Here is a 26,070-nt window from a genome sequence, read left to right as displayed (position 1 = left end):
TAAATTGTTTTAATGAGCAAATTTATGAGTTATAAGCTGTGAATTGGACATCTTTAGAAACCTTTACTACTTTGTATTGGTAATAGGCTCTTGACTTAATATTTCTTTTTACGAATGTAATCATCTACAGTTGACATCAAGACATATTGTCTAGTTTTACCCGAACTCACGATTCTTACAAAAATAGAAAACTTAAGAAATAGAAATACGCGCATGAATTAAAGTTTTCTTAGATGGAATGGCCATATGGAGAGGATGGAGCTTATATTGGGACTCACTCAGACGAAGATTTAAGAAAAACGATCGAGACCCAGGTGCAAAGAAAGCACTTTTGTACACTGAGATGTAACATCTGAGACGCTGATCTATCCTGATCAATCATAGTGTGCAAAATGAAAAGGTTTGAAATGTTTGTGTAAATATGGAAATCCATGTTTCACTTTCTCATAGTGCAAGATATGTTAATGATTCTTTGAGGTGTATAAGGATTAGATATGAAGTTAACCACGATTAACAGGTAGAGATAATACCTTTTTCCTTGTATTGTCAAACTTACAAGTTACTGGTAAAATTACCTCCATTTTCTAAGATGGCACCGTAAAATGAATAGGACAAACTATTACAAACTATTACAGCGGCTAACAAATGAAATGGGGGACAAACTTAACCTTATATAGAATCTAGTTTTCGTAGTCTTTTCACTTACATACATAGAGAGGGCCATTCATTTATTTATACATTAGCCAAGGAGGATGTGAGAGAATCTTGAGGGAATACAAAAGCCAAAACTATTTCTACAAATTAAAACAACGACACTGACTCTCTTGGTAGTTGTTTACAAGTACTCAGCTTGTAACTTTTATTTAAATATACAAAAGAAAGCACTTTAACTGAACGACCTAGTTCAAGTGATTTTATTAACAAATTTCTCTCATTATATCCTCTAGATCAAAACACCTCACAACAATCATTCTACTTGTTTTCATACATGTTTTTCGTAATATTCTAAGCATGATTCTCAACTACAAATCTATAACTGACTGTAAATCTTTAAGGTTTATCAATTGGAAATCTACCTAAGACTACTCAATAAAACTTCAAGGGCAGATCTACTGTCTAAACTACAAAAGTATGAATTGATTCTTAAACGTCAATGTTATAGTTAAAGTTTGGAGGAAGTGAAATAAATACTATAGGGATGGCTGGATTAATACTACGAACTAGGATATGTTTTTTAATCGTTATTTCAACTACATACACAATATTCAACTTTTCTATTACATACGTACAGAAAATTATATATATACATCTTGTTCAATTAGTCTCTTTATTCTTTTTGAGGCTCCTGCAGCACTCGAGAAGTGGGCCACGTCCAATGGTCGTGGCAGAGATCATAAATTGTAATGATGTGTGTGCATCTGTGCTCGGAGATTTTGGGGAAACTGAAAAAAGCTCGGTGTTTGAGGTAGTTGCACTGTGGGAATGAAGGATCTTGAGATATGTTGGGTGATGTCCACGGCGTCGGAGGGATAGGCCGACTCGTACTTGTCTGGAGAGTGTGGTTTCTAATGGGTGTATGTCTGGTGGGCTGGAGATTAAGACTAAGTTGAAAGGTCAGTTGTTTAGTTCTTGTTACGTTTACTCGGTCTGTATGTAGTTTGTCAATGTCATATACGTCAGGGGTGGCGCGGATCTGTGAGTTTAAGGTTGTTGAAGTGTACAGTAGATACATTAACACGGATAAACGCTAAATCAAACTGAATCTAAGTACGTCATTTGCTGATTGGTGGACTAAATTTCCCCGACGAACGAGCTGGTCAGTGGCGCCACACCGATGGTCTACCAGTGGAACAATCAAAAACATCCACTTCGTCATGGAGACTGATAGTTAAAGCAACTGGGGGTGTCGTACACTTTGAACTATCATCTCGACCTGACAAACGCGAATATTTGTGTACATGAACGCACGTGAGTGACGCTAAGAAGTATTCGTCAGTGAATAAAGTGAGGCAGTGCACAATGTACAGCAGCTTTGGGGGGGGGGGGGTAATGATGACCATGAGCTCGCCAGACAACACGACTCGGACAGTGTTGTGTTCGACATGACTTAAGGGACGACCGTGATTAATTCCAGGTCATGCTCGCCAAGCATTGATGTTGATGGCGTTCTCGCAAACACCTTCAGGAGAGAACAAAACTAGCGAGAAATTATTAATCAATATATCTACATTTTAGTGTCTCACCACAACTATGAAGATAACACCTTAGGAGTGAGTTGTTAGTATTATGAACAATTCTCAACCATCCGTGGGTGGAGGTCAAGTCAATCATTACACCTACAGTAGATCGTTCAACCTACGATAGATTATTCAGCCATGACCCGGCGTCCCCTTGACCAATCGGACGCACGAACGAAATTACTGACGTCAGTGTAACGCTTCCTTCAGGAGCTCCGGACCCACCCACTGGCGTCCGGGAACGTCAGTCTGGTCAACGTTTCCTGGGGCTTAGTCCACCACACCCGCCGCAGCAGACCCGTGGCAGCACCTGCACCTACAGGAGATACGGATGAGAAATCAATAAACAGGTGATCTGTACATCTGGAGTAGTTTGATGAAATTTTAGTCGTTCTAAGATTATCATGAAGATCTCTGTTTAACCTCTGTTAAGGTCGACGGTACGACGCCTTTGGAACGAGGACGCGACCTATGACTTGACCTTCAAGGGTTGGGTCAAAGGCCGAGCCATCATAACCAAGGGTTGCGCCACGGTGGTCAAGGGTCTAAGAAATCAGTATGTGCATTCTGGAGTAACCCCTGCTCTTCACACACACACACACACACACACATCACACTACTCCTTCAACCCTTGATGGGGGCAGGACGTGTGCCAGTGGCGCTCTCGGGGGGCCCCTCACAGCTCAGCATGACCTGCTCTCTCTCTCTCTCTCTCTCTCTCTCTCTCTCTCTCTCTCTCCTCCCAACGTGGATGGCGCCTGACTGGACCGACCATCATCTTCACACGACGAGAGCGTCCCTCCCTCCCGATGAATCATGATCGCCGCCAGAGAGATGTATGCAAATGCGATGACCTGTCACCATTGAACAAGTGAGAGTCTTTCAAGAGGCGTCTGACGAAGCTGTGGTCGCCTTGGTATAGAGACCCATAACACGGTCCTGTTCCTCTGTCTCCCGACCGTTGGAGTTGTGACACCTTACAAAACACAAAGAGCCTGAGACACCTGCACCTCCAGAAGGCACGGGGAAACATCCTGGGTCGTCCTCCGTATCTCTCCCCCCTTGAGCACCTTAGGGAATGCGGGGGGCGGGGGCAAAGCGAGGCGACACAGCACAAAAGTACTCACCTGCGAGAGACCATCAGCTCCAGCAGGAACGACGCTCCCGCCAGCAGCCACCCCATCAGGAGCAGGATTAAGGGGCCCTGGGAAAAAGATTTGTATGAGAGGCCAAGATAATAAGAGATTCCAGTAATAATTACGTACAATACGACCTTTCTGACTAGCAAATCTTTCGACTAACATTACAAGCAAGGCAAGTTATTTCTTTCTATAATGACCTAACCATCAAGCCTCCTTTCAGCACTAGCTCATGCTTATTTCCTCTTTAAAAACTAGTGAAATATATGAATGGATGCAGCAGATGGTAAAGGAGAGATGAGACACAGAGAAAGAGTGGGGTGTGGGACCACACCCGAGAGAGAGATGAGGGAGAGGCATGAGTACTGACTGACCTGGACGTGGTAGAGACCCAGCACCTGGGTCGTGGAGTGGTGTGGCTGTGTGTGTTGTGATTCTTGCTTCTTCCTGGCCTTGCGACGCTGCTTCTGCACCGCCTGTTGTGAAGAGGACGAGGAAGACTGAAGTCTGGTGACGCATACCGAGAATAAATCATTTTCCTTCATTTTCGTACAAATGATTCTAAGATATATGGTTCAGTGTTCCAAATGACACAAGATGGTATGCTTTCTCATTAGCAATGACACACACTGCCTTATGCATGTGTTAACAAGAAGAGCAAGTTCTAATCATTTTATTATAAGTATATTAGAGACAGTTTCCATCAAACCACAGGCTTGGTAGTCCATCATAAACATTTTTAAAATGTCATTTCAGGTATTCACTCAATTCAGAAGAAGTGCACGGAGCCACCTGCGCTCTCTATCTGAAAATAAGCAACGATAGACCACTAGCACAGAGGACGATAGTCATCTGGGCTCATGTATACAATTATGGCTTACAATACACAAAATCTAAATTGTATTACCAGAGCCTGAAGGTGCTACACCAGAGCAGTGTGAGCTAAGGTTGTCATACGTCACAAAGAATAACTGGATACATAGGACTCCCAGTTTACCTCAACTATAGAACTCCCAGTTTAACTTAAACTGTCCAAAAGCTTTGTTAACTACGATCAGTATGAGTGGCCACACCTCCCAACAGACCCCAGTCGGTCATTTCATGGCACTACAGTCGCTGCAGCTCCGGGGATGAACAAACACAAAGAACTATCAAACTGTTCGTGTACTCGACTCGGGAGTATTAACTCGAACCTGTATTAATAAACATGTCTGACACAATTCAGTCCATCATAACTAATGGTACATACACTGTTGACCTCCTCCTGTGTTAGAAGTGGGACTGTAGTATAAAATACACGCAGAAGACGCACGCATCCCTCGCATTATTCAGCGAGCTCCCTGGAGCCATCCAGACACGTTTTCATATATACAGAGGTGTGGACCTACGTCTCCAAGGGAACATGGCCAGAATCCTAGGCAGCTGATAACCGTGGTGTGCTTTGAATTTATGTCCAGCCAGCCATGATGCTTCGGGACGGCCACACGACAGCACTGGCACGGGAGATAATGCAGCTGGACATGCGAGATCGACACACAGAACCTGACTTTCTTGTTTAGTTTGACATTGCGCTCCTGGGAGATTGTCAGTAACGACCCCACGCTTTCATAAATGATGATGATGATAATAATAACAATATTTACTGGCTAATACAATGGGCGTTTATAAAAATAAAGTACAATGACCTGTCTCTTTGACCTCAGTGACCTGACGCTTTGACCCAGTTGAGTCTTATAAGGAGGGCCGTCTTTATATGTCTTTTATACAACTGGGTGATTGATATATAAAGTCTACTGTTGACAAGCATTGATCCTAGTTACAGCTTATCATTACAGTCACAAATGAGATATATATGATAATATGGTCATAGCCTCTCATCATTACAGTCATAGATAAGATATAAATGATAATCTGGTCACAGCTTCTCATCATTACAGACACAGAAGAGATAGTAATAAGCACTGTTCTATCTCTGACATCAAATATTTTTCAGCTCCAGTAATGCTAGTTCCTAAAACCGACACATCACTTTTTCCTGTGAGCGAACCTTCGAAACATCTGAATGACGCGATTCATCACGTCCCAGATGAGCGAACCTTTGATTCATCACGTCTCAGCTGAGCGAATCTTCGATTTATCAAGTCCCAGATACAAACTGTATACGTTCCTTCAGGAGTGATAACCAGCAACGACCACTCCAATTACGTACAGAGCAAAGGTCATTGGAATAGGTCGAGCCTCCGTTTAGCAGGAACTGACCGAAAGACATGTCTTCCAGTACAAGCAATAACTCGAGTTGTAACAACCTTCAACCTGACCCGTAGTGGGTTATTAAGGTTGAAGTTGTCAAGTCACTAAACTTATGGGATCGCACCCTTGCACTCAAAGCGGTTTGGCAACTGCTCCTCAAGCAAGATAAGCACTGCGTATTCACCATAAGCATTTCTACCATGTCCCTCTATAACAGTGACCTATTGAAAACAAAACAAAAACACACATTTTTTTGTTCCATTCCAGACCGGCAGACTTTCAGTCCGCTTTTCCTCAAGGGTTGGAAGCCCCTCCAGAGGATAGTCAGCTCATCCGGGAGATTTTTAACAGATTATTTCATCAGTTTTACTACCCGACTCCTGGAACTAATACCCACCCAACACACCCCCTTTCCATTCAACCGCTCAACACCTCCCCTCATTCATCCGTTCCAGGAACCATCATCCCCTTCCAGTGAAGCACTCACCACTCATACCAACCTCGTCCAGAAACTCCCTGGAACCCTTCCCCCCAACCGACACTCCCAATGAACTACCACTTCCCTTCCCCACCTCTCCTTCTCCCAATGAACCACTAAATACACCCCACACTCCCACCCCAGCCCCACCAAACTGACCTTATCAAGCAGGTCCTGGAACCAGCGGGTCACCATGCCGGCCTCCACCACCCTCGCCACGATGTCGTTGAATCGGGAGGTGTACACAGAAAACCGGGGCAAGCCCAGCCCGATCCTGCACGAGAGAGAGAGAGAGAGAGAGAGAGAGAGAGAGAGAGAGAGGATCTTCTCATCCCATTCTCATGTTATAGTCATAAAAGCGATGACCCACGAGTATTTCACGTTGATCCAAAACATTATTATCATCATCATTATTACCATCATTATTCCTGTTATGACTACTTTATCTACCACAACTACTACTACTACTACTATATCTGCCACAACTACTACTACTACTACTACTATATCTACCACAACTACTACTACCACTACTATATCTACCACAACTACTACTACTACTACAACTATTCTACCCACACATATTCATATATATACTTCTGAAATGGCCAGAACTGTTTCTACACAGAAAACGTGAACATCATCCAACACACACACACACACACACACACACACACACACACACACACAACACCTCAGTGCCGTCCGTCGATACCCTCACGTCGTAATGTCGTAACAAGCAGGATGGTACACACACCAATTAGTTCACAACGCACAGCTACGACACACCTGAAAGGCACGTAGCATTCCTTGGCAACGTGGAGCCTGGTCTGTCCGAACGCGTTGGTGAAGTTGTTGGCCACCAGGTAGCGTAGGAACGTGCCCGAGTTCATGAAGGCGAAGTCGCCCTCCAGTACCCGGGCCAGGCCGCCGTCTATGCCCTTGACGAATTCGAACCCCGCGGCGATCTGCTGGGAGGTCGGGTCGAGCGAGTTGCTGGGGTGAGGAAAGAAGAAGAGGAAGCGGAGGGATAGAGGAGGTTACGTAATGCCACAGGATATAAACACCGGGAAAAGACACACAGGAAGAGAATCTAACACTAACACAGGACGATTAGCTATATGAAGATTTTTCTATATACAAAGTAAGGAGGTATAACATGAGCTAAAAAACTATAATGTCAACTTCTTATGTATACATACATATATATAGGTAGATAGAAGAGACCACGTGTAGCCTGCTACATAACGTAGTTACTGGAGTGAAACGAATTTAAACCTTTTCCTAACTGGTATGTGAATAGAACTAGAATCACGGGTCTCATGCCACTCAGTTCAACACATGCTGCCCAGCAACAACAACAACAACAACAACAACAACTACTAGGTCAAGTCTAGCGAGTATCTAATGTCGAATCATGAAATCATGACCCCACAATTTAAGTTGTATAATAACGCGCGACTCCCCAAAGACGACTGGACATGGTGATCCCTTATCCTCTGACGTGCCAAGGCAGGCGGGCGACACATAGAGAACACCATCCGGCATTTCGTAGTCAATATCAGATACAAGAAACAAAAGTGATAGATAAAAAAAGAGGTACAGGAGAGGGGAGGAGAGGGGAGGGCAGGACAGGAGAGGGGAGGAGAGGGGAGGGCAGGACAGGAGAGGGGAGGAGAGGGAAGGAGAGCATAGCTCTCATCCTAACATGGCAAGTCATGCGGTTTTGTGGCTTCCGTCGTGGAGGCTCCATTTTACCCGCGATCACCAGCATCGCATTATACAACAGGACGCTCTCCTCAGTAACAACAACCCTCCCACAACTACCACAACCCCCCCCCCCCCTTTCTCACGTCAGCTGTAGCACTGTCTTCCTCCTCAACCAGAAGGAGTGACATTTGGTAAGGTCAAGTCTTCGAAAGTTGGATTCATTCAATTTTTCACTGCTCTTAGTCACTTATTGTCTGCTTGTAATGCATTTATAGATTGTAAGTGTGGTTAATCCCTTGAGCGAGGGGGTACGACCCTTGAGCATGACGGTACGACCCTTGAGCGAGGCGGTACGACCCTTGAGCACCGCGTTACGACCCTTGAGCACGACGGTACGACCCTTGAGCGAGGCGGTACGACCCTTGAGCACGACGGTACGACCCACCGTGGTAGCCGACGGTGCCGACCCTTGAGCACGACGGCACGACCCTTGAGCACGGCGGTACGACCCTTAAGCACGACGGTGCGACCCTTGAGCACGACGGTGCGACCCTTGAGCACGACGGCACGACCCTTGAGCACGGCGGTACGACCCTTAAGCACGACGGTGCGACCCTTGAGCACGACGGTGCGACCCTTGAGCACGACGGTACGACCCTTGAGCACGACGGTACGACCCTTAAGCACGACGGTGCGACCCTTGAGCACGGCGTTACGACCCTAGAGCACGGCGTTACAGCCCTTGAGCACGGCGTTACGACCCTTGAGCACGGCGTTACGACCCTTGAGCACGACGGTGCGACCCTTGAGCACGGCGGTACGACCCTTGAGCACCGCGTTACGACCCTTGAGCACGACGATACGAACCTTCAGTATGGTGGTGGCGTAGCCTCTGACCTGACCTCGCTGTCCGAAGTCTCACATCAACCCCATCACACACCCAGGGGCTAGTAAGGTCGTACTCAAAGAGCCGGACTCGTCATATTTCCAAGACCTTTACCGACGTGATCATATGAACATGCATACACGCAGGCCTGAGTGAGTTACAGACTGCATGACATTACCGGTCTACACTGGTACGTGGAAGGGCTGGCCACCACACCCGTTTGATTCATGGTAGTGAGGTAGCGAGTTGGGAACAGATCAGCTGACCTGTTTCCTCATCATTGCAGTCATCAATGGTCATCAATGACAACAGTAGGAGGGGATCTGTTCATTCCCTGTTCCCTTAAGCTATAACCTACCTCTTCCGTCTCACTGTTACGATGTAGATTGAACAATATAGAGTAGGCAGTGTATTATTATGACCCACAAGTATAGGAGGAACAGTACAGAGTTGGCAGTGTAGAGCCAGCAGTGTATCAGTTTACAATGTAGGATTAAACAGTAGAGAGTTAACAGTGTACAGCCACCAATGTATCAGCTAACAGTGTAGGATTATCAGTGCCACATCAGCAGCGTACGATCACAGCAGTGTAGGATTAACAGTGCATGAAGAATTAAAAGCACAAGATGAAAAGTGTAGAGTCAGGAGGGTATAAGAGATAACAGTATAAAATAAACAAATGTACAGTAAGTAGTGCATTAAAGTAATCAGCGCGAGTACACAGCTCTCTCTCTCTCTCTCTCTCTCTCTCTCTCTCTCTCTCTCTCTCTGGGTACATTCGGCATGTCTTCTATATCCATGCAACTTGGTACATCCCGCTCAATACACAATCTTTGACCATTATGTGAGGCTTCTTTCGTTCCCCCCTTCCTCCCTTGCCTACCACATAATTTCCCTATGTTGATTATACTTACAAAATATACATATATATATAATGGTTGTCTCAACCATTCATTTTTACTCTCTGTATGTCTGGGTTGCGCTTGTTGCTGGCGCAGCGATGATAAACCGGGTTTTAATAAGAGAGTCAGACTGTGGTTTGTCTGTTGGCTACTGATATAAACAGGTTCAGAGCCAGTGCATGGAGCCCGGATTAACCTTGAAACACCCTATATATCACATACGTCTGAGCTTAGAATAACAACGACCATAATATCTAATCGTATCCATGATATACATTCAGCTGAGAACTATGAATAATTACCCTATAAAAGGGACATGAGAGGAGGATGGTTTGACCCCTAACGACCCTTGGATTCGATCGTTATGGGTCAGGCTGTAAGGCGAATACAGGTCTTGATATCCAATCATCGTACTATCGTGTTCGGGAGAGAGTCACATACATAACGTTAGATGAATATGTCCATAACGAGATGGTGTGTGGGCGTCTCGTCAACTGGACCATTTGTCTCCCGCCACTGTCAATGGCTCCCGTGGCCTAATCCGTTCAGCTCAGCTCTCGACACACAGTGGCTCAACCCCGGTATTTTTGCCGTGATGTAATTTCTGTCCACCCACTGATCTGTCCCAGGGATTAATGTCGTGTCCCAGAGAGAGCAGGGCTGACGTAATCTTTATGACGTTGTAATGAATCTATACGTCTGCTCTCCCGCCCCGCCCAGGGACTGACACGTGATAACTTCAACCAAGAGAATGTGACATGATGTCGTCCCATCAACCTGGATCAATCAATCAATCAATCGTAATAAAAAAAAATGTAAAGACAATCAAGTCAGCGAGAATTTTGAATTCGTATCGTAAGCAAAAATTTGGTGTTTTTGCTTCACATTCGCCCATGGGGGTTAGAGTAACCCGGTGATAAGAATCGTCAAAGCACATTAAACATGAATGTCATTCAAATTTCGTTATTCATGCGGCAAAGAGGATTGCCTGACCAGATCCATGCGCACCCTGAGTCTGTTGAAAAAACCTGTGGATACAACATCATACTTTGAAATGATAATTAGACTCGTGTTGTTTGATAAGCGTTGATAGTACACTGGCTCGCAGGAGCGGAACTACTGAGTGCCTATGTGTACGTTAACGTCTACTGGTGATTCAATCTCTCAGCCAGCGTACTAGACTGACTGTACACGACCTCTCGTCTCCTCTGCCACATCAGCATCGCAAAATTTGCATACTTCACACCACCATCTCACTGGTCTAATGCCTATCTCTCTATATCAAGATGTATATATCCGTCCATCGCACATCATTCCATAATAATCCTTCGTTCTAATGAATACACTTGACCCTCTCGGACATGCTCGTGACAAGACAGGAAACCTTCTCGAGTACGATATCAACACCTGTGGTAATGGCCGTCGTTAGACAGTGCCATGACAGGAGGCCTTTGATCGATCGATCTCAGGGAAGAAATAGACACCGAGGTTCATATTCACTCTCACCTGAACCACTCGTCCCAGCCGCCACGATCCCTCACACCCCAGCCGAGTCCCGACTCGAGGAGCTGCTCCAAGGTGTTGACCGGCCGCGCCTGGAGCGGGCACCAGTAGGAACGCGATGAGGGAGGACTTGTATGCCACCGATATGATCATGGCCGCCGCCCAGCTGCTGATGACGACGATCCTCAGCCCCGATGAGGACGGCACGAGGCGCGTGGGCTGGGAGCGGGTGAGGAACACGCCCAACACGTACCAGAGGCAGTTGTCCAGCCGGCGGAACCAAGCGCCACCAGGCTCCATCTCTCCTGCAGCGCGCACTGCGGGAGGCACAGCCACCAGCGTCGCCACCACCGCCGACCACACCCACACCTGCAGCATCCAAACAGGCGATAAATACTCGTGGTTTGGAGTCCACCGCAAAAGCGGCGAAATTATCACACATTCCCACCCATCTTGTGGGTGGAGGCGTTAAAAAAAAAAAGGGTATAGAACCAGGGGAAAAAAAAAAAGGCCCAAGATGGGCCATAGTTATGGAATTAAATAATAAGTTGTATAATTAATCAACGGATCATATGACAAACTTATTGATGCTACGTGAGGCTCCGGGGCAAAATGGAAAATGATCATGGATGACGTTTTTACACGCATTTCGTCGTCTATTGTACTAATTACTTTTGAATTCCAGCCTCTACCCGTTCATCCCCTCCGCCCGCCCTTCCTTGTGCTTGCCCCCACCCTCCCCAACTCACATGGAAGGGCCAGGCGACGGCCGTGTACTGGGGCAGGGGCTGAGGCTTGGGCGTGATGAAGCAGGTGTAGTCGATGTAGTAAGGTCGGGTCATGTCCATGATCCTGAGGCGGTCGGCCGTGATGAAGTAGTTGGCGAATGATACATCAGTCTCCCCTCGCACAGTCTCACCCACCGCACCTGTAGGAGAGGGAGGGAGGGGGGACACACATCTGTGTACCATGTGGCTCGTAATGATACTACAGGTGTTTCATAAGGGGGGACACACACCTGTGTACCTTGTGGCTCGTAATGATACTACAGATGTTTCATAAGGGGGGGGGGACACACACCTGTGTACCTTGTGGCTCGTAATGATACTACAGATGTTTAATGTCAATCTAGAGGGTATCAACATGTGCCATAAGTATTCAAAGGTATCGGTAAAGTTAAACATATATTTCACGTTCAACGAAGGCTCACTATAATAAGGCAGGTGTTTACAATCACGAAATATATCTTTCATACGTTTAACGTGACTTGCCTGGTGTTGAATGTGCGTTGAACGTAAGACTAAAGAGATGACGAGATTTGTTTACGTTTATTCCTATAAATGCCTAAATTCCAATAAATTACATATTCTATCAAATAGATCTTTGAGTTTTCTAAATAGAAATAACTGTGAGCGACTTTATACACACTCCGCTGGGCTAAACAGCTTCTCTCACGTGATCTCATGAACCAACTTTATTTTTCCTGAAGTTAACTAATACAACAAACTTTGCAAGTTGACTACAAAATAATGAACCACGACCAAAATCCTTAAAAAAAAAAAAGACATTGGGCAAGAATGATGGCAGGTACTTCTGCAAGTGAAAAGATTTATGATATATTCCTCAGGCTGGCCAGTGACCTCGAACGATGATTACTTTATAACCTGTACGTGACCTGTTTCAGGGACACGAGAGGTACAACATGCGATATCTGATCAAGTCGAATGTGCCTTACCTTAGAAGCCTGATAACTGTTATCATGATTCCCATATAATGAAACAGTACCCGCTAAGGATAAGGTCAGAGATGAACCGACCAATTACTGCTAGACACAGAGAGCATGAACAGTTATTTCACTGTCTGTAATCATGGTTCTTAATACCGAACGATGAACCTAACTGTACATTTCATATTACTGTAGGTTTCCATGTTTCTTCGTCTTTGCCAGCTTGCTTATTCCCTGAAATCATCATCCATCCGTAAATATTCTAAATCATAACATGTTTATCCACAAATTATAGTCACTCCACTCTTTCGTTCATCTCGACCCTCATGTAAGAAGGATGTGGACGTGGGTGTGTGTGTGTGTGTGTGTGTGTGTGTGTGTGTGTTCATCATGAGGCAAATTTGTACAAGTCAACAGCCATTATCCCAAAGACGTCCTGTTAGGGCGGTAAATACGTCTGTAGTTTGAAACCTACAGAAAAGGGAACTATTCTCCCTCCCTTTGCACTATAGTGTTGCGTATGTGTTGCAAGGTACAGGTGTTGGCAGGTGTTCTGCTTCGTTCTTACAGCTTCACGTATGTCAGGTTTACCGGTGTTGCTGACGTTCATGTGTTCTGCATCGCTTTACAAATGCCAAAGCTTTTCTTCCTTGCTCTGCAGACGTCAACAGGTGTAACTGCCTAAGCGTGCGAAGACTCTGGATAGGTGTGCAGGTGTGTTTTGCAGGTGTCCTCCTTACCCGATCTGCATGTGTGATCAGGCACTGTAGCTGGTGTCCATGGGTGTCAGTAACTGTTCTACTTGCATGTATAAGTGTCAACAAGTGTTCCGCCTGGAATTACAAGTGTCAACAGTGTTCCGCCTGGATTTACGAGTGTCAACAGGTGTTCCGCCTGGATCTACATGTGCCATAATGTGTCATCTTCCGCTGTTGTCCATCCGTCACACGTTTTCTGTTCCTCAGTGTACTTCGTACAGGTGCAAACAACCTGGTTGTGTTGACACACACACTGTGACCACCAGGGAGGGGAATGTATTGACCTTGCCACCCGGGCATGCCAGGGTACTCAGTCATGAGATAATTGTAATGTGTACCTTCACCTCTCTCTCTCTCTCTCTCTCTCTCTCTCTCTCTCTCTCTCTCTCTCTCTCTCTCTCTCTCTCTCTCTCTCTCCCCTATTCTCCGCCCTATCTCTCACTTTCACTTCCTCCTGCTTCGCCTATCCCTTCCTGTCTCCTATCCCCTGTCTCTCACTTCCACTCCCTTCCTGCTTCGCCTATCCCTTCCTGTCTCCTATCCCCCTGTCTCTTACCGGTCCAGCTACCGTTGGCCAGCCTTCTACCCCACTTCTCCCCGTCCTTGGGCCGGCCGATCTCCACGGTGAAGTTCAGAGCGTAGGCCAGCGTCTTGAGGAGCCTGATCTCCAACCCGTCGTAAGAGAAGGTCCCGCCCGGCTGTGGTTCGAAGATGGACACCGGGGGATGGTTGAAGGTCGTGGCGTGGAGCTGCCGGTCGTGGAGGAGGGAGAGACACAAAGGGAAGAAGAGGGTTAACCAGAGACGTCAACTTTTGGCGACCGGCGCCATCATCAAGTCACCTTTCGCTCTATAACCGAACGTCACTGTTCACGACGGTGGGAGACGCACCGTCACTCACCCTTTACGACGGTGGAGGACGCACCGTCTCTCACTGTTTACTACGGTGGGAGACGCACTATCACTGACCATCTCTGTTTACTACGGCGGGAGACGAATGTCTACAGATGATGTAAATAGAGGAATGTGAATGTGCAGGAGGAGAGGTGATGTATGATACAGCCTCTGACGACGAGGGAACCAAAGGCATGGCAAAGGAAATGCATTGGTGCCACTGGGAAAGTGAGGGATAGTTTGTCCTTTCACTCCGGCCGTGTTTAACTTGTCAGTGTGTGTGTATGTGTACATCTTTGGCCGTATATATTCATGAGCACACTGAATAAACCTCAGTGTGTGTGTGTGTGCGTGTGTAATTACCCGCGTGTATACCCGTGTGCCCAGTCTCTTCCATGTTTGGCGAGAGGGCTTTTCCATGTGTGTTGCCGCGTTTCTTGTATGTATGTAGTGTGTCAATCTTATTCGTACATACATCAACCAGGCCCACTGGTGAGAAGGAGCGGCTGGGTTGGCTGTGAGCCTCCTGTTCTGTCCTGCATTCGAACTCTAGCCCTCTTGTATGTGCCAGTCTGTGTGAATACCTACACGGGAATGCCTCTTTAGCATATGTGTGCCAAAACCCTCACCTCACCATCACCGACTGACACTCCTAACTCACCTTGAAGCCGTGGAAATTCTTGAGTTTCTCCGGGAACCAATGGAGACCAGGCCGCTTGGCAGGCGAGGCAGGGCGGGTTGGCCAGGTGCCCAGGCTCCTGAGAGAGATCCGCTCCTGTTCTTGGAAGAACAAGTGAGTATGGAGGAGCAGCCACGCCTCCTCGCCCCGGGCGGCCGAAGGCGTAACTAAAAGCACCTTGACCATCTTGCTAACTGGGGGTGTCTGTAAGGGGCAAAAGGGCCGACTCCTTGAGAATGAAGACAAAGGGTCGATTTAAGTATAAATACAAAGGGTCATCTCCTTAAGTATAAGGAGAAAGGGTCAACTTTATTATCAAACAAAAGGGTTAACCCCTTCATTATGAGCTCAATCCCTTAAGAAACATTATTATGTTAACATGTTACATAAAGACCCTGCAGGATGTTGATATTATCATCTGAGTGTTAATCCCTGAAGTATGATATGTAATGACACCTGAAGCTACAGTAAATTAATCCTTAAGGTATCTCGTCACAGAAGACAGGTGAACACCCTTGAGGTCGATGGTTTAACCCTTAGAGTATGATAACTCTAGGTTCTCACTATGTCCACACGAACCCTTGAATACCAGAAGTAACTAAAATCATCCATTTAGAGTCGAACAAAAACAGCAGATTCTCAACATGACTCATATATCACTTCTTTTTCCTTCCTTCAGCGCAAGGAAGCAGGTTCCTTATCTGAATAAAAAAAGACGTAAAGACTTTTAAAGTCTTGCCTGAAAAAGGTGAGTTCTCTCAGTGAGAGAAAGCCGCTATGTGTCCCACTGAAATAAAAGTAAACTCTTAGCTGAGGGTTGGAGAAGAGTCTTCATTTGACGAGTTGGTTCAATATTTGAAATCTGGTTTCCTAAGCGGAGAGAGAGGAAGGAATTTATTCTCTCTCTCTCTCTCTCTCTCTCTCTCTCTCTAGGGAACCCTCCCTACAGCTCTCTCTCTCGTGAGGAGAAGGGGAGAGAGATCTCCTGACCTGAAGAAACTGGAGGAGTTCCTGCTGGCGGAGGTGGGTGACCAGGACGGTCTTAGCCAAGAGGTCGAGGCTCTCCTGATGGAGGGGCCCCAGGAGGCGGAGCAGCCTGGAGGGGTCGCTGACGAGGAAGATGTAGTGGGTGCAGCTCTCCCTCCGCAACAGCCTGTACCCTGCCACCAGCGAGGACAGGGCCTCCCCATCCTGAAGGAGAGAGCAACGATTACTGGGGTGGCTCATAGGAAGAGAGAGAGAGAGAGAGAGAGAGAGAGAGATAAGCGAAGGAAAAGATGAGGCGTGAGGAGGAGGAGGAGGAGGAAGAGGATTGGATGAGGAAGGTGTGGAGGATGAGATGTGAACGTGAAATAATACGTGATGCACAAGAGAAGTCAACTGACAGAAGAAGACAGATACAGTAATGTCAACATTTACCATTAAAAACATCCGTTAAAACAACAACTGAAAAAAAAATACATTCATTATAAACGACCATGGACGTCCTTCTCAGCCCGGTAGCCTCACCAGGCACCACCTGTGGTGTGGCTCTGCACATTCTACAGGTCTTCCTTCCTCCGGGTCGACCCCCATAGCTGGATTCGGCGGATGCACCTGCGCTGCCATGTTTACAGTTCGCGCCCCCACACACACACGCCACTTCCGTTACTGCCGATGTTTATACACCATCGCTGACACTGTCCTTTCCTCGAGCTTGGGGTTGCCCTTTTGACTGGTTCTTCTGGGGGCTTTAACGAGTATAGGCCCGAGGTATCAAGGCCCACGTATGGAATTTAGATCTATTCCGTTTGTTGTAAGATTATTCTATGATGACAACCAGCCAAGTGTGTTATGCCGTCACTAACCAAACCTACCAAAAAGCCTCAACATCTTGTGTCCAGCGTCTGAATAATCGTCACCAAAATTGACGCGTTAAGTTCGATATGCAAGAGGTGTATATCGCGGTACACGTCCCTTACAGTGTAAATATCAAGTGAAATGTAAATGTTTTACATGAGTCTGAGGTACTCAGCACAAAGCTCGAGTTACTCCTCTTGTAAACCTTTCTTGATCACCTAAGCCCCATCAACCCTTCACTATACTCCTCTCCCTCCTTCCCCCTCAAAAAAATCATCGCGTCCCTCCACTCACAAAAATCCCAAAGAGGCAATTCATAGCCCCATCCCCGAGGCCACCTGGACCTGGAATAATAGGGTCATGTGACCTGGACGTGCAGGTCGTGTCTAACACGCCCCGTCTGTGACGTTACCCCTGGTAAACCAAGTGAGCAGGCAAGTGTGCAGTGTCGGGAGGTGACATACTATCACAACCACCACCATCACCACCACCACCATCACCACCATCACAGAGAGAGAGAGTGTGTGTGAGGGAGAATGACTCCTGATGGTGCGGGAGGATGAGGCTGACATTAGCGTCTTCCTGGACCCTGCCACACCTTCCACCACAACAAGGCCTCATTCTCCCCCTCTTCTCTTACAATGACCAAACCCCTCACCTTCCTGGTTAAACCCCCCTCCCCCCTTCCTGAGCACGACGGTTGGCGCTACCCTTAGGCCATCCGATGGCACGATCCTTGAGTACGACGGTACGACGCTTGAGCAGGACTTATCATCCTTGAGCATAGCGACGGTACAATACTTGAGCAAGACGTATCATCCTTGGGCACGGAAGTACGATCCTTGAGGAAGACGTATCATCCTTGAGCACGGAACTATGATCCTTGAGCAAGACGTATCATCCTTGGGCAAGGAAGTATGATCCTTGAGCAAGACGTATCATCCTTGAGCAAGATGTATCATCCTTGAGCAAGACGTATCATCCTTGAGCACGGAAGTATGATCCTTGAGCAAGACGTATCATCCTTGAGCAAGACGTATCATCCTTGAGCAAGACGTATCATCCTTGAGCACGGAAGTATGATCCTTGAGCAAGACGTATCATCCTTGAGCACACGACCCAAAGGGTCGAGTCAAAGGCTACATAATGCCATCACAATCAAGGGCGGTCTCGTCTGTCTCCAAGGGCGCACCGCCACTCGCTCAAGGGATTAATTTGGTGACTATTGACTTTCCTTGAGCTGACGAAACGCTCGACTAATATTGACTTCTCTCCACAGAATAAAAATGGCAGCAATTATCGAGGAACAGATAACTGAGTGAAGGTAAAACATATATCAAATTTTACTGTCAAATGAGACAAAATCTAACACGAATCAACCAAAGGAAACTCTCTCGTTTCTCTATATATATTGTCTAAGTAATATTTTTATGGCCATGATTTTAATTCCAAGACAATTTTATACAGTTCTTTAAGCTCCCATATGTTTGTGATCATTAAGTAAGTATCTATATTCATTCCCGGATCCAGTTATGATATTTTATTGACACACAAATTCGATGGAAAATAAACACACCGTAATTTTGGCTACTTTACGCATGTCTTGTTTCGTGCGCCGTGATGCGTTTCCCACTTGTTCTTTACGGCCACGAAAACACCGCGGGTGTTCCACGAGTCATTCAGGCCTGCTAACATGGGATATATTTCTTTTACGGGGAAATTTTAACAGCGGGAAAGCTGCAGCTACGCCTAAGGCGTTCGGGTGCGTGTGGCTCCACGTTGAACAGTTTCAGAATAATGGCTGTAAAATGATGCAATCTAATGAATGTTAAGACAATACACATTGCCTTTTACTTGTCACTGATTTTGGGATGAAAATATCCCACAAATGTTGATCTGTTAAACTGATTCTTTAATCGAGATACACAGGAGTGTATAACTCACCTTTGTTTCTTCTCATTGCACAGGTTTTTCCGTATATTTCATAATCTACCAATGACGTGTATAAGGCCTGCATATCTAGAAGCAGACGTATTTAAGGCCTACATATCTGCATGAATGTAAGACTCACGTATCTATAGAGTTTATCATGCTTCAAAAATGATAATCTAAACAGCAACATATATGCTTCCGATGTAAACATTTCAAGCAAAAAACGTTCACTAAAAGTGTGTACTGTCTATCATATATATATATATATATATATATATATATATATATATATATATATATATATATATATATATATATATATATATATATATATATATGAACGTTCCAGACCGTGGCCATAGCTGGACTTGCCTGCTTCTTGGCGGGGGCGCAGCGTTTGCCCTGCAGGATTTTCCTACGTCACACACAGACAGCCAGGTGTAGTACACTGCGGGATACGTTCCCATACCCGGGAGAGGTTAATGCAATTACAGCCTCAACCAGCGTTTCCCGTCGCTGGTCTTTATCGTGTGTGTGTGTGTGTGTGTGTGTGTGTGTGTGTGTGGCTACACAGTATCCATCCACCACCAGCATGTGACTCGTCTCTTGTTCCTCACAGCTCAGATAACTCGAGTCTTCTGTGCTAAATATACTCTCCAGTGGTCCGGTCCCCCAGACAATCATCGTTATTCATCGTGTTAACCCATTCAGTATCGCCCTCAAAACACTCTGCTCACTCACGTGTCTGGCCAGCTCACTCAACACACAGACTCACAGTATGCTGGAGCAAGAAGCCTCACTCACACTTCACAGAACATGGACGAAAAATCCACAATGTAGAAACAATCCCGTTTTCTGAGAGTGCCACGTTTGGCCTGGCCTTTTAATGGTATCAATTATTACCATTTGTTTTCATCGAGGTGGTGGTGCTTCTTCTATCAGTAGTGTTCGACCAGCTAACTAAGAGATGTTCTAAGCCTTAACAATGAATAGTCATACATCATACAACATAATATGCTAATTACCAGCTGATGTACACATGATTATCAATAAATGAGAGGACGGATCAATTAATGTCATGTTACGATATCCCGCATGAGGATAATTCATTAGGTAAATGATAATCTTAGGCAACAGCTGCACACCCTGCAGTGTCTACAGTGTTGGATGGTCATCATCAACAACCCCTCTCTGTAATAAACAACTTGCATGCGCATGTGTTCCTGTTAACCACACTCACAGCCTCGACCCCTGATGTGGCCATCAGTGCCTGTGATTGACCTCTTCCCATAAAGGAAACAAGCTCTTCTGTCATGTCACCTCTTGTCATATGACAGTATTGTGTTGACAGAGGGTAGGCAGTATAAAATGCTTGCTGTGTGCCCAAGATGTTCCAACCTGTTTGCAAAATGCTTTTGTATCAAGACAAGAAAAGTCTGTTTTGTCCTCTCATGTATCACTGGCGAATATCAAAGTTCACTATGTCTTGTGGTGTAAGCATAATACAATATAGCCCAGTCTGTCCTGTGATGTGAGGTTACTGAGTATGCGTGGCGCCCCAGACAGAGACAGAAATCCTCATATTCAAAGGCCTCACTGAACTACAGAATCAACACCGGTGTCTGATAGAGTCCTCAAGGGTAATACACTGTCATAATGTAAGGGTATAGAAAGGTGTGGCAACACCGGTTTAACCACGGGAAGCAAGGTCTTACACCTACCTGGTAATGTGACGGTGGGAGTGTGAATAATGCTGCTGGCGACACATGTTTCCGGCGCTCCGGCTGCCGTTCGATCATTGCCTGAAGTATACATGATAAGGATATCAAGTCAGGGGTCCAGGGCAGGGCAAGGGAGAGGGCTCAATACACAACACAGTGGGTCTGGAATAAGAGGTGCTGGTCTGGGGTTAAACAGATGAGGTTTTGGAAGACTATAAAGGTGTGTTGGTGATTGCAGCACCAAACAAAACTCCTCTCACCATCCTGTCATTGACAAAACTCTCAAAACTTCATTCAAAATCTTAGCAACATCTCAATGCACACAAACACTTCGCCAAACTCTTCAAGCACTCCTCATCCCACTCCATCCTTCACTACTCCCAAAAATCCGCCACGCCACAGCATCACTCGGAGGCTCCAGACACCACTCCCACACATGATGCACTCCACCGCTATTCTGTGACGCCCGGACCAGGTCAACTCACCGCCAGGTATGTCAGGGAGTAATCGACGGCAGGGAGGTAGAAGCGGTCTGTGGTTATGGTCACGGCGCACCGTCCGACTTGTTCCTCCCTCACCGCCACCAGCAAGGACGCCACCTCCCGGAGTACGCCTTCCTCATACGCTACTTGGTCGAAGTCGTCGTGCGAGCGGTCTTCGTTACGGTCTTCGGCAAGGAGACTTCCAGCGTCAAGGTGTTCGCCAAGGAGGTTCTCGCTACCTAAGTCTTCACCGACAAGGTCTTCCTCGAGACGATCTACAGGCGGCAGGTCATCCTCCCCCTTCGATAACAAAGTAGAAGTGGCACTTTCAAGAGCTACTGCTACTGTCGCTGCCTGCTGGTGGGGTCATCGGAACACTGAATTAATGGTCATCCTTAACCCCTGAGCAAGATTGTGAGATCTTAAAGCAAAACGACATGACTCTTGAACACGACATTAAGACCCTTAGATTAAAAGGGCGTGCGTGCCCTATGACCTGACCACTGACCACTGAAAGACGGCTCACGCATGCAACCTCATCCAATCACATAGAACGTCCTGCAGCTGACAGACTGCCAGGAGGATCCGGGATATGATGGCGGACATGACAAGAGATAAGTCATAAGTACAGATGTACAGACCCGGTCAGGAAACACTTGTAGACGAGGACTCTTCAGATCACCTTCATACAAGGAGAGCGACTGTCTACCGTGGTAACTGGATGGGAGGGGGGTCTGCACACGTAGTTCTCACTCGATCGCTTTATATCTTGACCGCCCTCGAACGGAGACGGTACGATCCTTGAGCACGATGGCACGGCCCTTGATGGCTTGACTTCGTACTTAACCCTTGAAGGTCAGGTCAAAGACCAAGCCGTCATAACGAAAGTTTGCACCGTTGTGCTCAAGGGTCGCAACGCCCCACTAAGGGAGCTGTACCGTTGTACTCAAAGGGTCATCTTTGACTGGAAAGTCAGTCATTGCAATGATCTCTTATGGTGATCTGAACTCGCATAACCAGACCAAAGTATGAGGACAAGCATGGATGATCGACGGAGCCTGTAAAGCGTATGGAAACTGAGGGTCAAAATCAAGCAAACAGGTAGGCTTTTCCGTGAGAACACAGGTTCACATCCCACTCGAGCTGAAGTGTCAAATGCGTCAGATAAACGTGACGCAATTGTCAGCGTCCGCATCCTGAGCCAGATGACGATGCAGCAAGAGCCTTCAGTGACACAGTATTCGACGTCTATCTCTGATTTTTATGACTTGCAGTTGAAATGACGCCACTTCCTCCTCTCGTATCTCCCCAGTACCTGTTGCAGGCCCGGTACTCCATGATACAATATCTATTACCTACTCAAATGAACATTTTTATCTCCTTCCTCCGTCTGAGGAGGAGATAAACACATCAACACAAGTCACAGGGTCTAATTATATCACCTGGTTCATCACAAACAGAAGGACACTTCCTCGTAGGGACAACATAATATATTTTTCAACAATCGCAGAAGACGCGAGGGTGTCTTCAGATATCGCCTGTGTGAGTCAGTGTTGACCTTTTTATATGTTTTCTAATACGTTACGAAGACTTTACGTAACTCGTGTGACCAACGTGACATCTACGGTGATATGTCTTTTACGAATATCGACGCCGCGTTACTCGCTAACTAGTGACCCGGATTTACCTAAATACTCAACGGAAAACGAGACGCGGGGCAATAGTCTCTCACTCTCAGGGTGAAGATTTCTTTTACAGTTTTACAGATATTGTATCATCTCATTACGTAGTATAACTTGGGGTGGGCTCATGCGGCATAGATAAAGTTACATGACTAGACAGTTTGATAACAGTAAACGTAACTTGTATGTAATTTGGGTTATTGAAAAATATCACTTCCGGATCGTATGGAAGTATCTTAAAAACTTTTAGACCAAAATCAAAACCAAAAGATTTATTAAAAAGACGACAATTATGATATTGACATACGACAGCAACAAATTTGGGAAGTTTAATCTTCATAATATTCTCTTAAATTTATATTTGCTTCTGAAATACCATTATCAATACACATGAATTGACATCAAACATATACATCGATATAGACGTTTGTGGACAAGAAAACATCATCAAACACTAGAGAACTGAACACTGCCCACATAGTGAATTTCATCACGATAATGGTAATATGCCACAATGTTTTCCTTGGTACGTAAACTACAATACCTTTACGGCTGAGTGCTCTGGGGGCGTGACGCTGGGACGTCTGCGACCTTGTGGCGATGAGATCCTCGCGCGAGTCTTGGCTCTGAAGAACATTCCATTTTTCCTCTGGCGAGGTTCGCCTTCTTGGCTCCGTGGCTGAGGGTTCTTGGAGGCGTAAGGCGTCGTTGTGGAGTCCACCACGGGAGGCGAGGGGTCGTGTCCCGCTGGCGCGAGGGGGGAAGGATCAGGGGAGAACAGAAAGAGGAGGAAGTCGGCAGACGACGATATGGCAGGTGAGGAGAGGCGTGGCGAGGTATGGCTGGGAGAAGAGTGGGAGTGAGTGGAGGTGTGTGTTGCCGCGACCATCAACAGACACACCAGGGCGGAGGAAGGTGAGGACAGCGCCTGCAACAGGAGAACAAGGCAGTGTTATCATGGCTATCATTATCGCGTAGCGAGTACAAGGGTAACTATCCAATACCAGCGAACTTCGGAGGGAAACTGTTGTGGAAGGAGGTGAACAGTGTGAGGGGAAACAAAAGGACAAATAGAGAGAGACGATGGAGGAGATGGGAAAATGGTGACAGACAAAGATGTGAATGAGAGATGACGTATTCTAAGCAGCCAGATAGGAATAATTTATCTTTTCGTATCCCATCAATGAAGGGAAACAGAAATCAGATAGCAGGAGAGAGTAGAAACGTGCAGGCGCTTTATTCACTAACATTCAGATTACATATTACAGAATTACATTTGATCCCAACGTGTACTTCAAATTCTGGAGCAGTTGCAAGGCAAAGCACGCGCGATATGCCAACATCAAGCCATCAGAGATAAGAATTATGTGATCGTCTCTTTGAAAACTGGACTGCGTTCCACCAACCCGCTGAGATATATTCTTTGCAAAACCTTCCTCGTCTGTGAGATGGTGTTTACTGGCTACGTATGAAAAACCCTTGCAAGGGAAAAATATCAAACTGCCGCGTTTGCCTCGAGCGCCCTGAGGTTTCGTATGTTTACAATTCTCGGGATTGGATCATTACTTTTTCTACGACAGACGGCCGATCGTAAATGACCATGAGACCTTAGCGAATACCAGATACACAAACGACTGATGGATTGAGACATGCGTAAATCATCCCCATCTAAATCAAGAAAACATAGTTACACCATTCAGAACAAAAACGTAAGACATTCATGATATTTGCCTGCTGTCTTGTATATTTTATTGAAAGGGAGAATGGAAGAAATATACAAGTTCCTCATCCACTGACCCTCCCTCACACGGACTTGTATAAGCATCAGGATTTGCCACACTATAATATCATGTATGGTGTGGTGTGCTAGCGTATGGCAAGATAACGAACTACAGACGACTTCCGATTGGACAGACGCCGAGCACAGAGGTGGACAATTGCCAGCCGGACGACTGCCAGCCAACCACCAATCGAACAAGCGCCAGTTGGACACTCGCCAATGAGAAAACTACCGAGCGAACAACCAATCAGACAAATGGCGACTAAACAACTGTCAAATGAACCTCGCCAAATGCTGACTCCCGCCAAAATTATCCACTTCAAGAACCCTTGTCATTAATCTACTGAAGGACAACTGGTTTAGGTTAGGTCGCTGGTTGTACATACGGATTTTAGGTCATTCAATTGCCAGGGTCGTTACGGCCGTCAACGTCTAGTTATAACCACCAGTCGAAATATCCAAAACGAGTGTTCAAGGTAATTACAGGACCATACACGCGCTTATTGCATGTATGGCCCTTGCACTGGCTTAATAAGGACTTCCGTTCTGAAACTGTCTGACAGAACACAGTGTATATTTTCTCACCTTAACTATCTCCATATTGGGTTCCATACGACACGGTATGACGCGATGTTCATCTACGACTTAAAAGGTAATTTTACATAATAAAGTCAAGATAGTCAATGTAAGACAATAAGTCACTGGAAGTGTGAAGTTTCGAGGTCAGGTGGCGGTCACATGACCTTCGACAGAAAATAACGAAGTTTGTGCCAGATCGAACCAGATATATTCTTAACTGCAGAAGGACATAAACAAAGACATTAACACACCACTGCGGGTGACCTGTTTTAATGTGTAGCGTAGCGCAACTGTAGTATAATGACGTACAATACGTTCCAAACACGCTTGCAAAAGTGAGTGACCAGCTCACACACACACACACACACACACACACACACACACACACACACACACACACACAAACATATATATAAAACCTGTGTTTCAGAGGCGTGGATTGACTGGTTCCTCGTTCCCGCTGCTGACTGTTGCTGGCGCGTGGCTCGTCCTCCGCTAACTGTCTCGCTGGGAGATAAACAACCCGCGAGACTGAAGCGACCAAAGCATACGGAGATCAGGAGAGCTTCGGGAGATTATTTTCGGTGTGATCATTCCCTGCTGCAAGTTGAGACTTGGCAGCCGGGGGTGTGTCTGTCGCCTACCTACCTACCTACCTACCACCAGGGCACGTGTTCTTATAGGCTCGCGAATGTAAACAATGGCTGCTTACCCTCATGGTTTCTTGCCTGTGATGTGGGCGCTGGCAACGGCCTGGGTGCCTGGCAGAAGAGACTTGGGTGTGTGGTAGATGTCGGGATTGTGGAGGAGGCAGAGGTGTGGTTGTAAAAAAAAATGGACGGGAGTGTGGCAGAGGCCAGGGTGTGTGTGGCACGGCAGGTCCTGGACTAGATA

General features: G+C 46.2%; 1 protein-coding gene across 1 annotated transcript; it reads right to left on the bottom strand.

Annotated features, from left to right (window-relative positions):
- Nucleotides 1-1,213: 1,213 nt before the first annotated feature.
- LOC139751891 (uncharacterized) lies at nucleotides 1,214-26,070 on the bottom strand. Its single transcript, XM_071667555.1, has 12 exons — nucleotides 25,889-26,070; nucleotides 23,362-23,745; nucleotides 21,139-21,492; nucleotides 20,654-20,734; nucleotides 16,152-16,352; nucleotides 15,144-15,365; nucleotides 14,146-14,338; nucleotides 11,855-12,033; nucleotides 11,109-11,474; nucleotides 3,751-3,852; nucleotides 3,365-3,441; nucleotides 1,214-2,553 (listed from the first exon to the last, which is right to left on the bottom strand). The coding sequence occupies exons 1-12, from the start codon at nucleotides 25,892-25,894 to the stop codon at nucleotides 2,508-2,510; spliced, it is 2,211 nt and encodes a 736-aa protein (XP_071523656.1). The 5' UTR covers nucleotides 25,895-26,070; the 3' UTR covers nucleotides 1,214-2,507.

This window comes from Panulirus ornatus, chromosome 12 (genome assembly GCF_036320965.1).
Source record: "Panulirus ornatus isolate Po-2019 chromosome 12, ASM3632096v1, whole genome shotgun sequence".
In the NCBI taxonomy this organism is placed as follows: Eukaryota; Metazoa; Arthropoda; class Malacostraca; order Decapoda; family Palinuridae; genus Panulirus; species Panulirus ornatus.
Note: the sequence above shows the minus strand (reverse complement) of the source record. Positions and strands in the feature narration are given on the sequence as shown.

Excerpts from the sequence above, each read along its gene's own strand:
- LOC139751891 (XM_071667555.1), bottom strand. Across the intron at positions 21,493-23,361 it reads CAGAGCACTCAGCCGTAAAG|CAGGCAGCGACAGTAGCAGT; the intron begins GTATTGTAGTTT and ends TGACCCCACCAG. Across the intron at positions 2,554-3,364 it reads GAGCTGATGGTCTCTCGCAG|GTGCAGGTGCTGCCACGGGT; the intron begins GTGAGTACTTTT and ends TATCTCCTGTAG.